The following is an 18,626-nucleotide window of genomic DNA, read 5'->3' as shown; positions in this document are numbered from 1 at the left end:
CTCAGTTTAAAAGGCTTGTTGAAATAGAAAGAGTAGGCTCCAATTGAAGGGGAGGGAATTCCAAATAGTAGGTGCCACAACTGGGTATATAAGGGGTGAACCAATCTTTCAGGTATTCTGATCCCAAGTTGTATAAGGCTTTGTACACCAAAACCAGCCCCCTGAGCCTAGTCTGGAAGCTAATTAGGAACCAATGCAATTCTATCAACAGTGGTGTAATGTCTTGGCAGTACCTTGCTGAAACAAGAAGTCAAGCAATTGCAGTTTGCACCTTCTGGACCAACATTAAGGGCAGCCCCACAATTCAGTAACCCAGCCTTTAGGTTACAAGCACATGGATGTCTGCGGTCAGGCTATCCCAATGGCTTTAATTTTCTTACCAGCACTCACAGCTACTGAGGCTACCTAGGCCTCTAGCAACGAAGATGGATCAGGGGCATCTCCATACTATGTACCTGCTCTTTGAGGAGTACAACTCCCTCCAAAGCAGCAAGTTAACCAAATATCCATACGTGGAATCCATGCACCCCCAGTGCCTCCATCTTGCCAGGATTCAGAGTCAGTTTAGTGGTCCTCCTCTAGCCCACCATCAAGTCCAGGGGTTACAAGGCCTCTCCTAATTCAAATATTGTAGAGAAGTAAAGCCAGGTGCCCCAGTGTACCTTGTGTGTTTAACAAACATGCACTTCTCCATTTATATAAAGCTCAGGACATGAACAAAGCCTCCGCCTCTGCTGATACTGAAAGTTAACCAGGCTAAGGGAGAACAACTTAAAGCAGCCAACCCAGGGAAGGAAATAGGTATCCTTCCTCTCTTCCACAAGCTTATTTTGATACATGCAAAGCAGCATTCCCATGCTTTACAGGCAAGCAGGGACATGCCTAGCATGGTCCATAGTTTTCTGATGTGCTGTTTTCTAAGCATTTCCCTGTCCTCACCTTGTGCAAATATCTGCCCTAGTCCAGCAAATGGGTGCAAATGGGTGCTGCATGTGCAGTTTGCTCCCTGGTGCAGCTGTTACAGCTGGTGCATGTAGCCTTTGAGAAAGCTGAAAGTAGCATAAATTGGCTATTCAGATGAGGGTGCTAGACTTAGATCTCCCCTTGTCTCTTAATAGCTGATAGGCACCACTGCAATTATCTCACCTGGATATGTGCACACAACCCCAACCACTGGGGCCTGGATTGTTTGGTTGTTCTCAGGATGGAACATACCTTTCTCATAGTTTCTCCCCGCTCTGGTTCCCTAAACTGGGAATAACAGAGTCATTACAGGTCTTCTTGTCACAACCAATAATGTCCGTTCATTAGAATACATCAGTTTATTACTCACAATACCTCACAGAGCACGACTCTATTATCTTGACACCCCTTTCCCGATCAGCACCTTGGCCATAATGTAAAAGAGAGTTTTCAGTATCCCATATTACATGCAAGTTAGAAAAACAAACCCTTCTTTTCTTTTCCCCGTGTAGCTTCTAAAGCGAGAGAGCAGCTGAAATAAGCAATCACTGTGTAATGAAGACTCATTGTTGCATCTCTTTGACCTTTTCCAGTTCATAAAGTAGAGCAGTTTCAAATGAATGACTTTTACTCAAGCTGCATACAATCTCATATCATCAAAATAGAGAACTGTGAAACCATTTGAATTAGGCTTTGGGATTTTTGCCTCTGGGGAAAAAATATGTGTTGTGGCTTAACATTAACTACATCGTATAGATTATTCACTTTAGCAGGGGCCATTTTGAAAATCTACAGGAAAAACAACATTACTTCTTATTTCTGGTTAAAGAAATATGACACAGTGCAATTCAAGTGGCCACATTCATTCAGGTTACAACCCATTTTCATTGCAAGTTTAAAATATGTCAGCAACCCTTACTCACAAACTCTAAAAATAAATCTGCTAAGAGTTCATTTGTTTAAATTCCAGAAATATTATTCCCCACTATTAGAGGATAGTTTTGTTTGCACTGGAAACAAGCTACCTGCAAAACTGAAGGGGAACTTCAGGCTCAGGTACTTCACCCAAATTCAGAACTGCCAACTGCCTTATAGTCCCAGTCTGATCCCAAACTCCAGCCTGCAAGTAAATTGCCCATTCAGGAGGAAACACCAAAATATCATCTTTGACCATAGGCAAGTAATCAATTTAACAAAGGACAGTCACCCGGCAGCCATAACAATGAACTTTATGCTACCATCACTGTGCTGTGGGAGCCAAAGACTTAAAGCAAACTGTAATTAAGATATTTATTTCTTCATTTATATTCCATTTTGTTGCATATCACCAAACTACCATTAAAGGGTACTAGCTGATGATAAAATAACTGAGACAAAAATCACAGTTGTATAATTACAATAAGCACAGTCGTGGGTGTTATTTCGAATAGCTTAAATACAATTTCAACGTATGCACCATTTGATGAGAAGCCACTGAAAGCGGTATCGGGGCGACAATCCAGCACATTTCGTTTTTAATAGGCTTAAGTGTACTTTGATCCGTACTGGATTATGGCCATGATCTGTAGCACTAGCCATTACTAGAATCAGTACAGCAGCAAAGTAATTTTATGTCCTTGGAAAGTGATGAGATGGAAGTAAAGCAAAACCCAAATAATGTATACTTGAGGCAGTTTACAGCATTTTGAATTATGGAATTATATTAACTAACCCCCCCAACTATTCTGTAAAATGGCTTTACCCATTGAAATCAATGAATATTCTACCATTGTTTTCAGTGAATCTGCCCATTTCAGCTCCACTTGATCATTACTTTTTATTGTGAGAAATGAAATGGCTAATTCTGTTATCATTTGGATGACAGACACTCATTAGAATGAAAGGAATTCTTGTTCCTACGGGAAATATCATGGTAACCATACAATAGCTAACACGACAACTGGTAGTGTCTAATGGTCATTTGACACAACAGTGATTTTAATCTGCATTATACTGCTTAGAGCATTGCCTTTGCTTTTGAAGGGGATCAGAATACATAAACAATTATATATATATAAACACACACACACACACACAGGCTATGTTATGGATTTACTTTGGAGTAAGTCCAGCTGAACACAGTGGGGCTTACTTTTAAATAGCAATACATAGAACTGAGAGAGGGGGTTGGGGAGAGATAGTGTGACACTATAATATCACTCCATGTTGTGGAAAAAGCATATCTATTATCTACCTATCCAACCAATCACTATGTTGTGCAAAAGAGGGAAATCTGCAGGTACCATCTTATGAGAAGGTCCATTCTGTGTGATATCAAAACAGACTGTTGTTAGTGTGTTGTTATACATGCTTTGTTGTATTGTAAAAGCTTAACTTCAGGATGCTTAGAATCACTGTAGACAATTGTAGAGCTGGAAGGAACCCTGAGGGTCTTCTGGTCCAACCCCCTGCAAAGCAGGAATCTCAACTAGAAGTGGTTCAGAAATAAATAAAAGTGTTCCAAACATGCATTGCCAGTATACAGGAAGGCAGAAATATGTGCAGAAATTCAAATTTCACACACTCCATGCAAAACACACACACATGCCATCCAGCCAGTTACAAACTCCATTCCCAGTAGCCCAGATTAATATGGAAGTTTATACAAGCGCGCATGTTTCCTCTGTGCAATTCCATATGCTTATCTTAAAGCAACACATGCCAAATGCTGGATTGGAATGCCTGTCTTCATTCATCACACTGCGCTGAAAATATGCAGTCTAGTTATTTAAAACAGCCACTCCCATGTATTTTTTTGCACAGTAAATATTATCAACAGGTGTGCCTGAGAATGTCCACATAAAAATATTCATTACTGCATAGACTGAGGAAGGTCAGCTATGTCATCATTAATTTTACTAATAGATGCCTGGACGCAGAGAAGTTTGGACTGATGCTAAATGTCACTGGGAGCTACTTTACCTTAGCCCTTTACACCTCCAGATTCTCTGTTGCCTTGTTCCATCTCCAATTGGTCGTGACATCAACTAGGGGAGGAGGACATTTTAGGGAGCAGCAACTGCCATCTCCTTGCATTTGTCAAGTACACCTAAGTGTTACATTTAGAAGTGCTTGGAAGGTATAAAGAAAGGAAGGATGCAGCAGGACATCTACAGGGCTGTGAAGATGAGTTTCCAATGTATCAAGTGCTACCTTCTAGTGCTGCTACTCATTTCATTATTGGGTCATTCCACGTCATTTCAACGAGGTCATGTCACCCTCCGTATTGGATGTTGATGAAATTTGCTGTACACCCTTCCCTTATGGTTGAAAGAAACCCCCTTAATTCCCCCCCCCATCTCAAACGGTTTTAGTTTTATAGCACTTCAATGTTTTGTCAAATCTGCGTTGTCTGTCCCTCAAGACCCTCGGCACAAGATACCCTTGTGTACATTTTATTTTTTTCCTCCATAACCAATGATCAGATCTCTGAAATTTTACACAAAGCTCAATAAAATGATGAGGATTTCAGAAAAAAATACACCAGCACTCAAAAGATTTTATAAATGCCTAAATTTTTTTATAAATGCACTTGCAGCCTAGTTTTTTGGGTAAAAAACCTAGGTTTAGAAAACCTGAATTTACAGCGTGTGGGCATGATGCAACCCAAAGTTTTCGATGTTGAAAATTATTGCAAAGACATGCTCTTTCTCAACAAAGAATGAAATTTATGGTTTTTTTATTCCTTGTAATGAAAATTTTACATTTTTTGGACATCGTGGGAGGAAAATGGCTACTGGGTAGCCATTTTGTACAACTTTCCTACAATCCATAGCTGTAATAGAAAAAATTAATGAAACAAAGTTGTCCATTTTAAAAATTAAAATAATGTTGGTTATTATAGGTTTTTTTGAGAGTGCAGGCTTGTTTTAATTTTGGGATATTTGAATTTGAAGTTATGAAAATTGGCTATTGGGAATTAAAAAAAAAAGAATATTTAGAAAAATATTTAGAAAACGTATTCAGGTTACTGAATATGTTTCTAAGAAAGGATTTGAATCCCGGTCTCTGCCATCTTTGTCCAGCACTCTAACTACTATACCCACATTGGTTCTACCACCAATATAATAGAATAAAATGTTATCATAATTATATTCTTGCAAAAGGAACATGGCATAATCAAATGATGATACCAAAGAGCAAGATTAGACTAGGGCATGGTGTTCAATGTGTGCTCTTGAACCGGACATGAAAAAATCCAGTCATGTCAGGGTCAAGGATTTGAAAATGTGATTCATTTGAGTTAAGAACAAAATTGTTTTTTGTAGAATGCACCTTATAGGTGGTGTTGGAGAAGTGAGATAGTTAGAGAACCATTGTTTAAAATGTCGGGAGTTTGTAGCATGGATGTCTGTTTTTCAAGTAAAACCTTTTTTTAAAAAAATACTACCATATGTATGCGGTCTCTTGGACTCACCCAAAGTAAGAATTTGGATTCACCTGTATTCCAAAAAATAAAAATTACTAGCAAAATGAAATATTTTTTTCCTTCTTTTTTTAGTGTCAAGACCCATCATGTAAGCAGGACTTACTGGCTTATCTAGAACAGATCAAACTGTATTCCCACCAGCTCAAAATCTGCAGTCAAGTTAAAGCTGAAATACAGAATTTAGGCGGAGAACTCATCATGTCAGCAGTAAGTGCAAATTGTCCTGAGGTCATTTCATTATACCATTATCTTCTGGTTACAACCTGCACTATAATCAGACAAAATGTCAGATCCATGAGACGAATATTTTAGTCTCTTGTGGGTCCGACAGTTTAGCCCACATTTGGAAGGAATACATACATAGATACACGTGAATATTCTAATGTACATTGTATTTGTTGCCTCAGCATAAAGATCTTTCAGGCTAGATCGGGGGGGGGGGTGTACATTTGATAGCAGCATTATTAGTGTAGTGCACCAATTTCAAGACATGCTGCATTATCAAATAATTACTTAAAATAACAGGTAGACTTGGGATTACTCACACAGGAAACATAATGGGGGAAAGTGGGTTGCATTTGTTGCTGTACTAGAGAAAATCAAGAAAAAGGTCGATACTATATGATGGTTATGCCAGAGTTATGAGCAAACATGCCACTGCACAAGTGTAGGATTGGTATTAAAAAAGCAGCATGTTTAGATTCAATTTTAGTTAAATATTCCTTCTGTACACGATCCCATCCTGTTTATTTAAATGTGGCATTATTGTTTAATTCTTTACTCATTTCTTGCAATCATACCTATTCTTAAATAAGCATCTTTTTCATTACGAGGAATATCAATGCACTCCAGGAAATATGTGAGAAAGATGAATTGTCTCAGTGACTAAGAATACAAAAATGATACTTTCCTACAGGGGTTCCCTTCGTTCTTATAACAATAAACACTCTGTGAATATGTTTAGTGGGAAATGTATAGGAGAAAACAAACCTGTTGGTAAAGTGGCAGAATCAACATTCTTGGAACCAACAGCTGAGCTACCATAGTGAAAGACTGACCACTCTTCTCCTACTACTGTTAATAGTTTGAGTTGCACTACACAAGATGAAGTATAAAATTAGGGAGCACGGGTGGCGCTGTGGTCTAAACCACTGGGCCTCTTTGGCTTGCTGGTTGGCGGTTTGAATTTGCGTGACGGGGTGAGCTCCCATTGCTCTATCCCAGCTTCTGCCAACCTAGCAGTTTGAAAGCACACTAGTGTAAGTAGATAAATAGGTACCACTGTGGCAGGAAAGTAAATGGAAGCATCACGGTGTCCTGTTGCACCAGAAGTGGTTTAATGATATTGGCCACATAAGCCGGAAAGCTGTGGACGAACACCGACTCCCTTGGCCTGAAAAGCGAGATAAGTGCCTCACCCCATAGCCACCTTTGGCTGGACTTAACCGTCCAGGGGTCCTTTACCTTTACGTTATAAAGTTTGAGAGCTTATCATTTAGGTATGTTCCATGGAAATATGCAAATAGCTTTAACAACCATAGCAAAAAGACTTGAACTGCAATAGGAATGCAGTAACAGTAATTCAGGGACGCGGGTGGCGCTGTGGGTAAAACCTCAGTGCCTAGGACTTGCTGATTGTATGGTTGGCGGTTTGAATCCCCGCGGCGGGGTGAGCTCCCGTCGTTCGGTCCCAGCTCCTGCCCACCTAGCAGTTCGAAAGCACTCTTAAGTGCAAGTAGATAAATAGGTACCGCTTTATAGCGGGAAGGTAAAAGGCGTTTCCGTGTGCTGCGCTGGTGCTGGCTCGCCAGCTGCAGCTTCGTCACGCTGGCCACGTGACCCGGAAGTGTCTTCGGACGGCGCTGCTCACAGCCTCTAGAGCGAGATGAGCACGCAACCCTGGAGATTTTTTTTGGGTGGGTGGGTGGGTGTGGGATATTGTTTCTCATGCAGTATGACTTATTAAAGCTGTAAATAGAAACAGCCTTCATAAAAACAACTGCAATCCTTTCTGCTTACTCACTGCTCTCCAAGCTTTTGCATGTGTAAAAAAATGGTTTACTAAAGTGTGCAATCAAATGTGCTCACTTTCTTGTGACTGCAGAGTAAAAGTCCTTGCTAGTGATCCATACTTGTGGAGTAATAGAAATGCAGAATTGAAAGGGATCCCAAGGGCCATCTAGCTAACCTTCTACAATGTAGGAATCTCAACTAGATCATCCATGACAGATGGCCGTCCAACCCCTGCTTCAAAATCTCCAAGGATTGAGAGTCCACCACCTCTCATGAGAGTCTGTTCCACTGCCAAGCAGCTCTTATTCCAGGTCATGCAGAAGACAGGTTCAAACATTGCTCCCCCACCACAGTTCGTCTCTAAGGTACTACTGGACAATTTTTAAATTTTTTAAAATATATTTTGACTGCGTCAGACCAACACGACTACCTACCTGGATCCCCAACCATAGATTGCCAACATGGGCAAGGGCTGTTTGGGGTCAGCCACAGGAAGGTTGAACAAGCCCTGGCAATGAGAAGCTGAGAATAAGACATCAGTCACAACCAAACAATCCTACAGGTTCTTCTAATAAAGTTCTTATAATGCTGTAAAGTAAACAGAAAACTGATAACACATCCAGCTTTTCATAATCATCCTAAATACCACCAACTGGCATAATGACAAATGAACTGCTAAATAGAAGAGAGCATCTGACAGAAAATCAATGCAGCAGGCAAGAAGAAAGAAAACTATTTCACTTTAGGCAAGTCCTTTTCTATATTGTGATTTTTCCACCTTCTTCTCCTGACCTTCTACACAACCATACACACACATATCCCAAGAGTTCTCCCCTGCAGTCTGCTCTTTAACTTGGTATGCTCTTAGACTGATATCTTTTTTTTCACACCGAGCTAATAATAAGTATCTACATAGGCATGAGAATTATGTCCCCTGGAACCATTATCTGAAACCTGGGGTTGCTCCTGGGTCCATCTTTGTTAATAGTGGCCAGCAGTGCTGTTAAAGGTATCGGTTGGTTGCTCGACAGCAATCAGGCAATATGCCTCAATAGTCTGTTCTAAAGCTTTCTTATTAGTGATAAAAACCTTTAGAATACAGACCGCCTATATTCCGTGTCTTGCTCATTCACTGGCAGAATCTGAGAGTGGGCGGTCCTTAAACCTTCCCCAGCAGAGTGGTTTCTTGACGCCCAGTCTGCGCCTCCCCTCTCTGCGCAAGGAAGGCTTGGGTAATGGGGGACCTCCCTCCTCCCCACTTTGCTCCAGCAAGGTGTCCTGGCACCGCCTTGCCTCCTCCGCCCCCTGCATCTCCTCTCCACTAGAGGCGTGGCTACCTTCCTCCGCTGAGGAAGTGCTGCTTCCTGCTCTCTGTAATATCCGGCTTTCCCCCTCTCGCCCCTGAGCCGATGGCAGTTCCCTGAAAAGTGCCTTCAACCAACTTTGGCTGGCACACCAGTTGGGGCCATTCCTCAGCTGAACCTTATCCCATCCCATGCCATTTATTTTATCCCTTCCCCCTGGTCCTTTTGCATTCACTTCTTCCTCTTAAAGCAGCTTTCCTCTCGTATCCCTTTCCTTTCTTTTCACAGTTTATGTAGACAACAACAACATTTTATCTGACTTTATCATTTCCTTAAAACTTTCTCAGTCCTTTTTCTCTCAGAGGGAGACCTTCCTTCCCACTCTCCCCAACTTATCTTTTCCTGGTCTCTGCCCACCCCCACTTTATTCAGGATGCAAGGAGCTGCTGATCCAACTTCAGACTATATGGCGTGAGTAATGGGCAGAGGAGGTGATGGGCAGGCAGCGGCACTGAGGTTCACCTGAAAATGGCCCAAGGCTCATGGTTTGAGAAAACGCTGCCTTAGAAAGCTACACATTCCATTGTCTTTGTTCCTCAGAAGTTTTAATTGTTTGGCTTGCCTCAGAACAGATTTTGGGTGGTTCGGGAGAATCTACCCACCATTCCTTTTTCACTGCTGCTTTTGATGTACAGATACTTGATTTCTGGCCAATTCTAACTATGTATAGCTTTTGCCAAACTCAGTTACGTGTTGACCTTCTGCTTAAATTGTATTCCTTATGGCCTGCCCTTTTCTCTTCCAGTTTCCCTTCTCTGCCAGAATCTGCTACAGATATTCAGCAGCTGCAGTAATGGCATGGAAGGCAAAATGTAGATAGAATTGAAGAATATTCATTAGTCTTCTCATTTGTACACTTGGAATCTGATTCTGATTTCCATGACCAGACTATGGGTTAAATTACTTGGCTGTAAATATTGAAATACTTCAGAGGTGACTGGATTTCAGTTGGAGGGGAGCATAGGAATGACATATCAAGCTCTTATTTGTCCTGTCAGTCTAAGGATCAAAGAAGAAATGCTTTTACTTCTGCTGATTACAGTTTAACCTGCATTTCTCCCTATTTTCTTACACTCTGCTTTTTCCTCTAGGATGGCAGCCTGGAGAAGACATATTGATATAAAGTGCAGCCCTTGGCAGCAAAACAATTCTCACATTAAGCACAGAAAAGAAAATTGGTCTAAAGCAGGGATGCAGAAGCATCTTGGAAAGGAGTGGGGAGGGCAGGAATCTCTCCATGAGATGCCCCAGGCATGACAGGCCAAGGTCAATCTCTGCTCCAACCCTTCCTTTGCTCACAATGCTCGCCAGTCACACCAGACCCCTCTGCCTATTCCCCTTCTTACACCGTCACAATGCTTCGAATTTGCATGGAGCTAAGGGCAGTGGAGGGGAGGGAGAACAGTGGCAGGGAGTTTGCAGCAAAATCTGGTCTGGATCAAAATCGTATGGCATCCCACCTTAGGGCAGGGGTTTGCCTTCATAAGAGCCACCATGTGCATGCATTGGCAGAAACAGCTCACTAGGTGGGGGAGAACCCATATGCTTGCTTCCTGGCAGGTGGGCTGCTGTTACTTAATGGGAAATGTCAGGGAGCTTGACTCAGGGAAACGCACAGGCAGAGTCAATGTGGTACTCCAACAACATGCCAAAATACCCAATAGTCCTACCTCCCCCCCCCCCCAGTAAGCAACAGCAACACACCTGTCAGGAAACTAGCATAGCATCCATGGACGTAGCCAGGATTGGGGGGGGAGGGACTTTTGTGGGCCCCCCAGAAGTGATGTGTTTAGTCTGTTAGTTAAGTGTTTCTATTGTTTTACTTGATCAGAGGGGCAGCTGCCCCCCTGCGCCCCCTTGGCTACGCCCATGATAGCATCTCTGCCCCACTCTCAAATTTATTTTGCATATGAAACGGGGCTTGATAATTTCCTGACTATATTTGGAAGGGGGAAAGCGGTGATTTATATCACAGTATGCCTGATAAAAGGTGCATACATTTTTTCTCAGGAAGAGGATGCTGATGGCAAAGTGTCATCTAAGAAGCATCCTTGAAAGATCAACTTCAGGGTGCTGTAAAGAAATATTTTGTCTATTTTGTGTTTATGTGGATTCTCGTTTCATCAGTTTTCTCTGGTTACGATGGCATGAGGCCTTGAAGAGGCTGTAGAGAATAGCAGAGAAAGACAAAAAGGTATCCCAGTGACTATTGTCCTTGAGTGCATTAGATTCCCTGCAGAACGTTACTCAGATATGTATGGAACAGGCTGTGGGTAAAACTATAAACTATGCTTGCTGTAATGTGCAAGGACTAAAGGACTGTGACTGAACCACAAATCTACTACAGCTCATGTTCATTTCCATCTGCAGCCTGACCTGGGGGAGGGTGTAATTATGCAATTTGTTTTAAAAATAGTGTTTTTTGAAGGGGAAGAATGCAGATACCAGTTGACATAGAATTTTAGTACTGGAAATCAGTGAAGTATTGTTTGTTTGGAACAGACTTTCTACCCTAAAGTGTAGTCAAGGTGGCTCCTTGTACAACAGCCCAAAATAATAAAATGCAAAGTCATAAATATACAAACCAACAACAAAACAGAATAGTAAAAGGCAATCATTAAAACGCTGCCAAGAATGCCAAATTAAAAGGATGCTCACTGGAGTAAATTGTCTTCATCTCTGGAATGAGCTTGCATGGTTTTCTCCTTTCCATAACTCTCTGAGTAGGTTAACATGAAAGGTGATGACTATTATAAGGTCATGTCCAACAAGGGATTAAAACCTGAGCCTTCCCAGTTCTAGCCTTCCCTACATACCAGCCATTACACACACCAGAGCTGCGTTATGCACCATACATTTAAAGTGGCTTCCTCCAAAGAAACATGGGAACTGCAGTTTACCCCTCACAAAGCTACAATCCCCAGAACCCTTAACACAATTCCCTTCTTGGGGGGAAGTCATGTGTTTAGTTCTCAATTGTCCAAATTTTATTTTTCTCACTACACACAAGACAAACACATGCCCTCTAACACTGATACATACTGACATACAGGCAGTCATCCTGTGGCAGAAATGGCATGGGCAACTGGAGTTTGGGGCATGTCTGGGTAGAAGAAATAGGGTTAGCATTGGCAAAGAACCAATGAGTCCACAATCCCCTAGCCTCTCCAGTAGTGCCAGGGCCTGTACGGTGCCATATGCACATGATAGAGCAAGCATTATAGTGGACTTCTCTTATTCTTTGGCTCAGTGAAAGGCATACTCGCTGAAAATGACTGGTCACTGCTGTTGTGCATATCACAAGAAAAAACCCAAATGCAGCTTCCTGAGCACTACGAAATTCATTCTGATCACATTCTCATGATGCAGTACAAATTCTTATCACTTAATTCCATAGTAGCTTTTGAAACAAATTGTGTTCGGGAGTTACAAAAGCCAAACTTCAAAACATGTTCAGAATAATCAGGTGGATCTTCAAGAGGAGGTGGGCAGAAACCCCAGAACACAGTATTCTTTAAAATTATTCAAAAAGGAGCTGCATTTCTAAATTGAAATTGTCAACCTTATAATTAAATATGAGCACAGTGACTCTTCGAAGCTTAAAAGTTATTCATTCAGGTTATTGATATGAATTACAGTAAATTTATCCCTTGCCAATTTTCTAGTGCAAAATGACAACAGCAAAGGCAGCTTAAGCTGGAGGTGGAATTCACAGCACATGGAAAGAAATGCTGAAGACTTTTAACATTCACCAAGAGGCTCATACACAAAAATGAAATATGACACAGTTCAAATGCTATGCAGTCCATGTTGGAAATCATCTGCCTAAAAATCTTCTGCTCTTCTAGAGTTCCATTATTCCTCCCCCAACTTAGGTGTATTTAAACAGCGGCACAATACATCTACAGGAATTTTCTGTTGTTTAACTGGCATATGCTTCTGTTAATACTGTACTGCTCCTTTATTTACTTTTTTAAAGCTTGTGTTATGTATTATGCTTTTATGACATTGTGAATTGTCTTGAATGGGCTATGCCCCCAAAGGCAGGCTATAAATAATGTTATAAATAAGTAATACAAAACTAGCTGCGAAACTAGAAAGGCAAGGCTCATTGTAGTCTTGAGCAATTAGAGCTTGTTGCTTTCTATTACTAAGCAGCAAAGCTGAACTCCTTTGCTGTTAAATCTTATTTGCTATATCAGCACAGACTTTAAAAGTTTACTGTGAAAAAAGAAACAGGGAAAATACTAGCACAAGGAAGAATGATCCCGGCCAGGGTGCCATCGCAGCTGCCCCCCTGCCCCCCGGTGCCGGACCATGAAGCTCCGCCCCTGGCTGGGGGTAGTACCGAACTATCTGATAGGGCTACATGTGTCCCACCATAGCTGTTGTATGAGGATGGGACCAATACGTTGCATAATTCCAACCCAGCTGCAGAGACAGAGTTAGAAGCCTGCTTCAAAGTCCCAAAGCAGAATTAGGGGTGAGAAAATGTTAAGAGAAAAAACTTATGGATGTAAGAGGATTTTATTTAGAAACTGGCATCAGTTTTCCTGAAAGTTCTGGATAACTGTGTGTTTCCTCCACAGAGAATGAAAGCAATTTGTGTGCAAACATACACCATTCATAAAAATATTAAAATATAGTGTGTGCTTTCAGTTTGTTTCTAAAAACTCTTGCATCCATTGGTTTCTTTTTCTCCATTCTTTGGAGACATGGCACAGTTGTCCCACTCCTCATTAGAATGTCACAATAATCCAGACATATAGTTCCATTACCTACATATGTCTTAAAGGTTTTGTTGATTTTAATATTTGCTTTTAATTATGATGGTTTTATAGGTATATTTGATTTTAGCCAAGTTTTATCTATCTTTCTATTATTTATGCATCACTTTGAGAACATTTTGATCAAGCAGTTAATATTTTTTCTATATAAACCTTCTCAATCAAATTTTCAGACCTCGGAAATCACAAAAGATCAGGGGATTAAAAGATGTGTAACATCATTTCTAAGCCAAATTATAGCCAAAATTATATTTAAGACTGTGATTTAGTGATTCTACTGTATTGTTCTTGGGTTTGTTTTTTAAATTGTGCTGTCTTTAGGTTTTCAGTAAGAAAAGACTGGCTGTAATGCTTTACAAATGCAAAAAAAAAAAAAAAAAGGTCCACTGTTAAAGTAACTCTGTCCTCACCTCAAGCTTCTATTTATCCAACATTGCAAATAACTTTTGACCCTTCTGCATTCATGTTGGCGTATTCCTTACATGGAATGCACAAACGGAAACAAAGATCACCTGCATTTTAAATGTTTGTTTTTGATTACAGCTCGCTTGATTTCTGAGGCTGTTAACAGTTTTGTTTCTGATTACAGTTGGACAGCGTGACTTCACTAATTCAGGCTGCCAAGAACTTGATGAATGCCGTGGTGCAGACAGTGAAGATGTCCTATATCGCCTCTACGAAGATTATCAGAATTCAAAGTCCTACTGGCCCACGACACCCTGTGGTGATGTGGCGGATGAAGGCTCCGGAAAAGAAGCCTTTGATTAAGAGAGAGAAGCCAGAGGAAATCTATGCAGCTGTCAGGAAAGGGTCGGCTAAGAAGAAAATCCATCCCGTTCAAATCATGAGTGAATTTAGAGGAAGAGAAATAAACTGAAATTATTATTCTGTTCACTGCACAAGTTTCCTACACCAAGAGGCTGCTTGTTCTGTGTAGTTATTTTTTCACTTCTCTAATCCTACAAGTAAAGTAATAGTTGATATTCTCGTTTTACATATGTTTAACATTTACATTACATTAGGTTATATTCATTTGTACACGATGAAGCAGCCTATGACTTTTTAAACCCACTTTTCAGTCATTGCCATCATATCTTTTAACACGATTTCTTCTGTTTTGAAGAGTGCTTTAATTTTGATCACTCACCCCATTATTTAATATATTTGATCTGGAATCTCACTATTTTGAACACAATATTAGGAAAACAAAATAGTATCACAATGTGCCATGTTTAATCCAAAAAATAAATTAGCATTTGTTCAAAGCTTTGCATTGTTCACAGCACTTCACACACAATATACATTTAAAACAACCTTTGTTGTCCCCCAGGTTTCAGAAAGGGGCTGAGGCAGCTTGATAAGAGGTTGTCTAATAATGTCACCTAGGGACTTCATAGTTAAGGAGGAACGGATCAGTCTATTTTCACTCCATGATGCAGAAAAATTCATATTGCAAAGAATGAATTCTTAGAACATCCTTATTTGTGGTTGTGGATTTGATTATGGGATGTTACTGTTCACACTCTTAAGAACTGCACTGCAGCAACTCTCACATTATTTCTAGTGGGATAGTTAATAAGACTAGATTTTTGCTCATGTTATGAAATACTGGCTTAATTAAAGTCAATGGGTGGCCTTCAGAAAATCTTAAAATAATCAGCACTACAAGGATAATGTATAATTGGACCAGCTGTTCAAGTGATGGAAACTGATACAGCTGCAGGGTGTGTTGGACTTCAGGAGCAGAAAGAAAACCTTGTTCTTCAAACCAGTCTTCTCCTGCTCCTTTCATAGCTCTCTGTTTTTTGGAGGAGGCTTGCTGATTCATCCAACACTCTACTGCTTTACCTTCCTTCCTTAAAACCCACTAGTCCTGCTTAACAATGAAAAATATATAAACCTGAAGAAAATGGAAGATTTAACCATCTAGTAATGAACAACTAAGGTATCCCGTAGAGTGATTAAATTTAATATCTCATAGGAGGAGAAATAATAAAAATGTAAAACATGTATTGAGTTTGCGAGATGTTTTCTCCTGCTTTTTTCCTGTTTCCCCAGGTGATGTTTTGACAGAACTCTACCAGCTGGCACAATGACTTCAATGATCAAATGCATATTCCATTTGGTTGATGCTGTCATATAGTTGTACAATATATAGTTAGGGAACCAAAACTGCTGAAACTAAAATAATCGAAGTATTTTAGTCTCCCTGAGGCCAACATACTAAATCCCTGTTGAAACACTAAAAGATTGAAATAATCATTGTCAAAGAGAAAGCCACCATTTGTTTCAACATCATCAAAAATGAAAATGATTATATAAATTTCTGTATAATTCATATGAAAACAGGGATTATTGCACCTTTCATAAGATCCATTTAACTAGCTCTCATGGGGGGGGGGGGAGGAGAGGCCCTTATATGATGGACCAGCAAACCATTTTTGTAAATGACCCAAAAATCACCTTCATTTGTGACACTATGATAAATTGAAATGTAGTGTAAGGAGACGGCTCAGTATATAAACGTCTTTTCCTGTGGTGTCCCAGTTCTCAAAATGTGACAATTCAGAAGCAGAAATAGCTTTGTGAATTATTACATTTAATGTTTTTCAAAGTATACACCAAAGATGAAAGGGCTTTTGAAATCCTTGATTATCAGATGTTTTGAACAAAGTCAGCTATATCACTGTGAACTTCCTTCATTCCACCATCTCTGCTACCCTCTGTCTCTCAGGACATGGCCGGATGTTACTTTCCTGAACACAACATGAAAGGAGAGTGGGACTCTGTCCTGTGCTTATGTGCCTACACTTCCCCTTCCTGAATAAGAAAGTGGTGTCTGACATAACCAAATGTCATGCTTACTTGCACCAAGGATCTACCTATTGCCTCTCACTGACAAGCCTGAAACTAGCTCCCTTTCCATTCCAGAAGTTGGCTTTCAGCACCCATAATCTATCAATGACCTACAGATTTAAGCAGGAGGTGCCCTATTTAGACACTCTGCTTTCATCAGGTGTGGGGAACTGGCTCTGGTTAGTGGACCATATTCTGAGCTCCCCTACTGATGGCAGGCCACTTTGGGAGGTGGGCAGGGCCAGTCCCGTAGGACTGACATCACTGATATCAGTGACACCAAGCCCTACCTTCTGCAAGTTTCAGCTGTGTTCCCCATGGGGAACTCAATAGTGCAGCCATTCCAGCAGACTTGAAGGAGGTGGCTTCAACTCCTGCCTTGGGCAGGGTATGGATGTGCTACTAAGTTTTCTATGGGGAATACCATAGCTCCGCTGATCCCAGCAGGCCTGCACTCAAAGCCAATCAACAGCAGCGATAGTAATCTCCCTGACATGTTAAGGAGCACACACAAATCTACCTGCCCCACACCTGACATCATGCCACACTTGATATCACAAATACGACATCAGGTGTGGGGCAGGTGGGCATAATTATGGGAAAACAGCCTCACAGGCCCAACTGGGGACCTTGCTAGGCCTAAAAATGCCTGCAGACTGGAGTTTCCACACCCCTGGCTTACGCGTAAAGCTACATGCAAGCTAAGATCTCCCCCCCCCTGACCTGTCACTGTCATGGACAGTGAAGGCATAAAGTGAGGAGCTTCCCCTACTTGTGGAAGTTTCCTGAACGTTTTGGAACCCAAATTATGCAGGTGCAACTTAGCACCTCTTGTGTACCTGTGCACATGTTTTACATGCAAGCAAAAATGCCCCTAAGGCCTTTTTCTGAGTGCTGGATGCTCTCATGTTGGGTCTTCGTGGGGCATAAAATAGCAGACTGTATAACGTTGAGACAAGTTTAAAATATAATAGTTGCTACCTCCACTTCTAGTGGATTTCATAAACTGGAGGGGGGAGTTCTTAAAACTCAGCAGCAACAAAGCTTCACATGTGTTACAGTGGTTGCTAGGAAACTGCTAACAATTTCCTGGAAAATGTATTAGAAATGTTGGCCCTCAATGCTTTTGTGATTAGTTAGTGAGTGTAAGTAGGGTTGACATGGAAGAATACTAAATCTGCTTTCTCCACTCTACTACTACTACTACTACTACTACTACTACTACTACTACTTATTATTACTTACTACTTATTACTACTTATTATTATTATTATTTTGTAGGTACTAAGGTAAAGAACAGTGGGTTGTATCCAAAGTAGTGCTAAGCAACTCAATCTACCAGTGCAAGGATTAATGCTCGCATAATGGAATTTCCCACCTTCTCTGGGCAGAAACCAGTGATGGGACCTGCAGCCATCATCTGAGGATGCCATGTGCCAATCCCAAGCCTGGCTGAGATGATATGGCAGTATCAGTCATACCAGCACCTTCATGTGAGGAGTGGGCAGGTGACTGGTGTGATTTGTGCAAATCAGGGATGCAGTAATCCTATCAATTGCAGCAAATTACACATTCTAGCTGGAACCGGAGTTCTCACAACTGGCACCACAATATGAAATGGTTGTGGACATCAGAGTTGCTCCCTCAGAAACTCAAATTCCACAAGGCTCAGGTTGCAGATATTTTGTTTAAAGCCTTTCACTTCTTGGAGTCATGTCTTTGTTTCAGCTTACTTTGATGTTGATGAGTCATGGCGTGACTTACATTACTAATCAAGGTGAAATAAATATTGTTTGGCACACACAGAAGTAATTCACTCCTGGTTTTTTTCCTGTTATAGTTTCAGTTTATTATAGTTTCGGGGCAATATTGGGTAATATTAGAAAATGTGAAGGAACGAGGTAACTGGAGAAGGGAAAGGAGAAGGGAATGTCCAAGGAGACAATACTAACATGGTTATCTATCTGTCAAGAAAAAAGGACTGTCCATTGTATTGGGATCTTACTGAGAAAATAAGCATCTCTGAAAGTGAACTGTGTCTCCAAGCTCACCCTGAGAATAACAAAACAACCCCATGCTAGTGGGACACAAGATTCTGCTGGTTAACCCACTCCATAATTGGAATGTTTCTCCAATTACCGGTATATCCCATAATATACTTCAAGGCAAAATACA

The 18,626-nt window shown here is 40.8% G+C and overlaps 2 protein-coding genes across 30 annotated transcripts in view; one reads left to right on the top strand and one right to left on the bottom strand.

Moving 5' to 3' along the window:
- The window catches only part of CTNNA3 (catenin alpha 3), a 541,298-nt gene extending 526,438 nt beyond the window's left edge, over window positions 1–14,860 (top strand). For 4 of the 7 annotated variants that reach the window (XM_083502498.1, XM_083502497.1, XM_083502493.1 and 1 more), the window contains 2 exons: window positions 5,504–5,638; window positions 14,185–14,860. In XM_083502498.1, coding sequence (XP_083358624.1) covers window positions 5,504–5,638; window positions 14,185–14,472 — 423 coding nt within the window. In that variant the 3' untranslated portion in view covers window positions 14,473–14,860. Of the gene's footprint in view, window positions 1–704; window positions 798–1,475; window positions 1,585–5,503; window positions 5,639–14,184 lie in introns of those variants that run through there. The other 3 variants (XR_014525905.1, XR_014525906.1, XR_014525907.1) reach the window with 3 other exon arrangements.
- LOC310706620 (uncharacterized protein) overlaps window positions 1–18,626 on the bottom strand; it is a 447,399-nt gene that overhangs the window by 35,398 nt on the left and 393,375 nt on the right. The window lies entirely within an intron of this gene.

This window comes from Podarcis liolepis, assembly GCF_965112155.1.
Source record: "Podarcis liolepis genome assembly, chromosome: 5".
In the NCBI taxonomy this organism is placed as follows: domain Eukaryota; kingdom Metazoa; phylum Chordata; class Lepidosauria; order Squamata; family Lacertidae; genus Podarcis; species Podarcis liolepis.
This window is presented reverse-complemented; position numbering and strand designations above follow the sequence as displayed.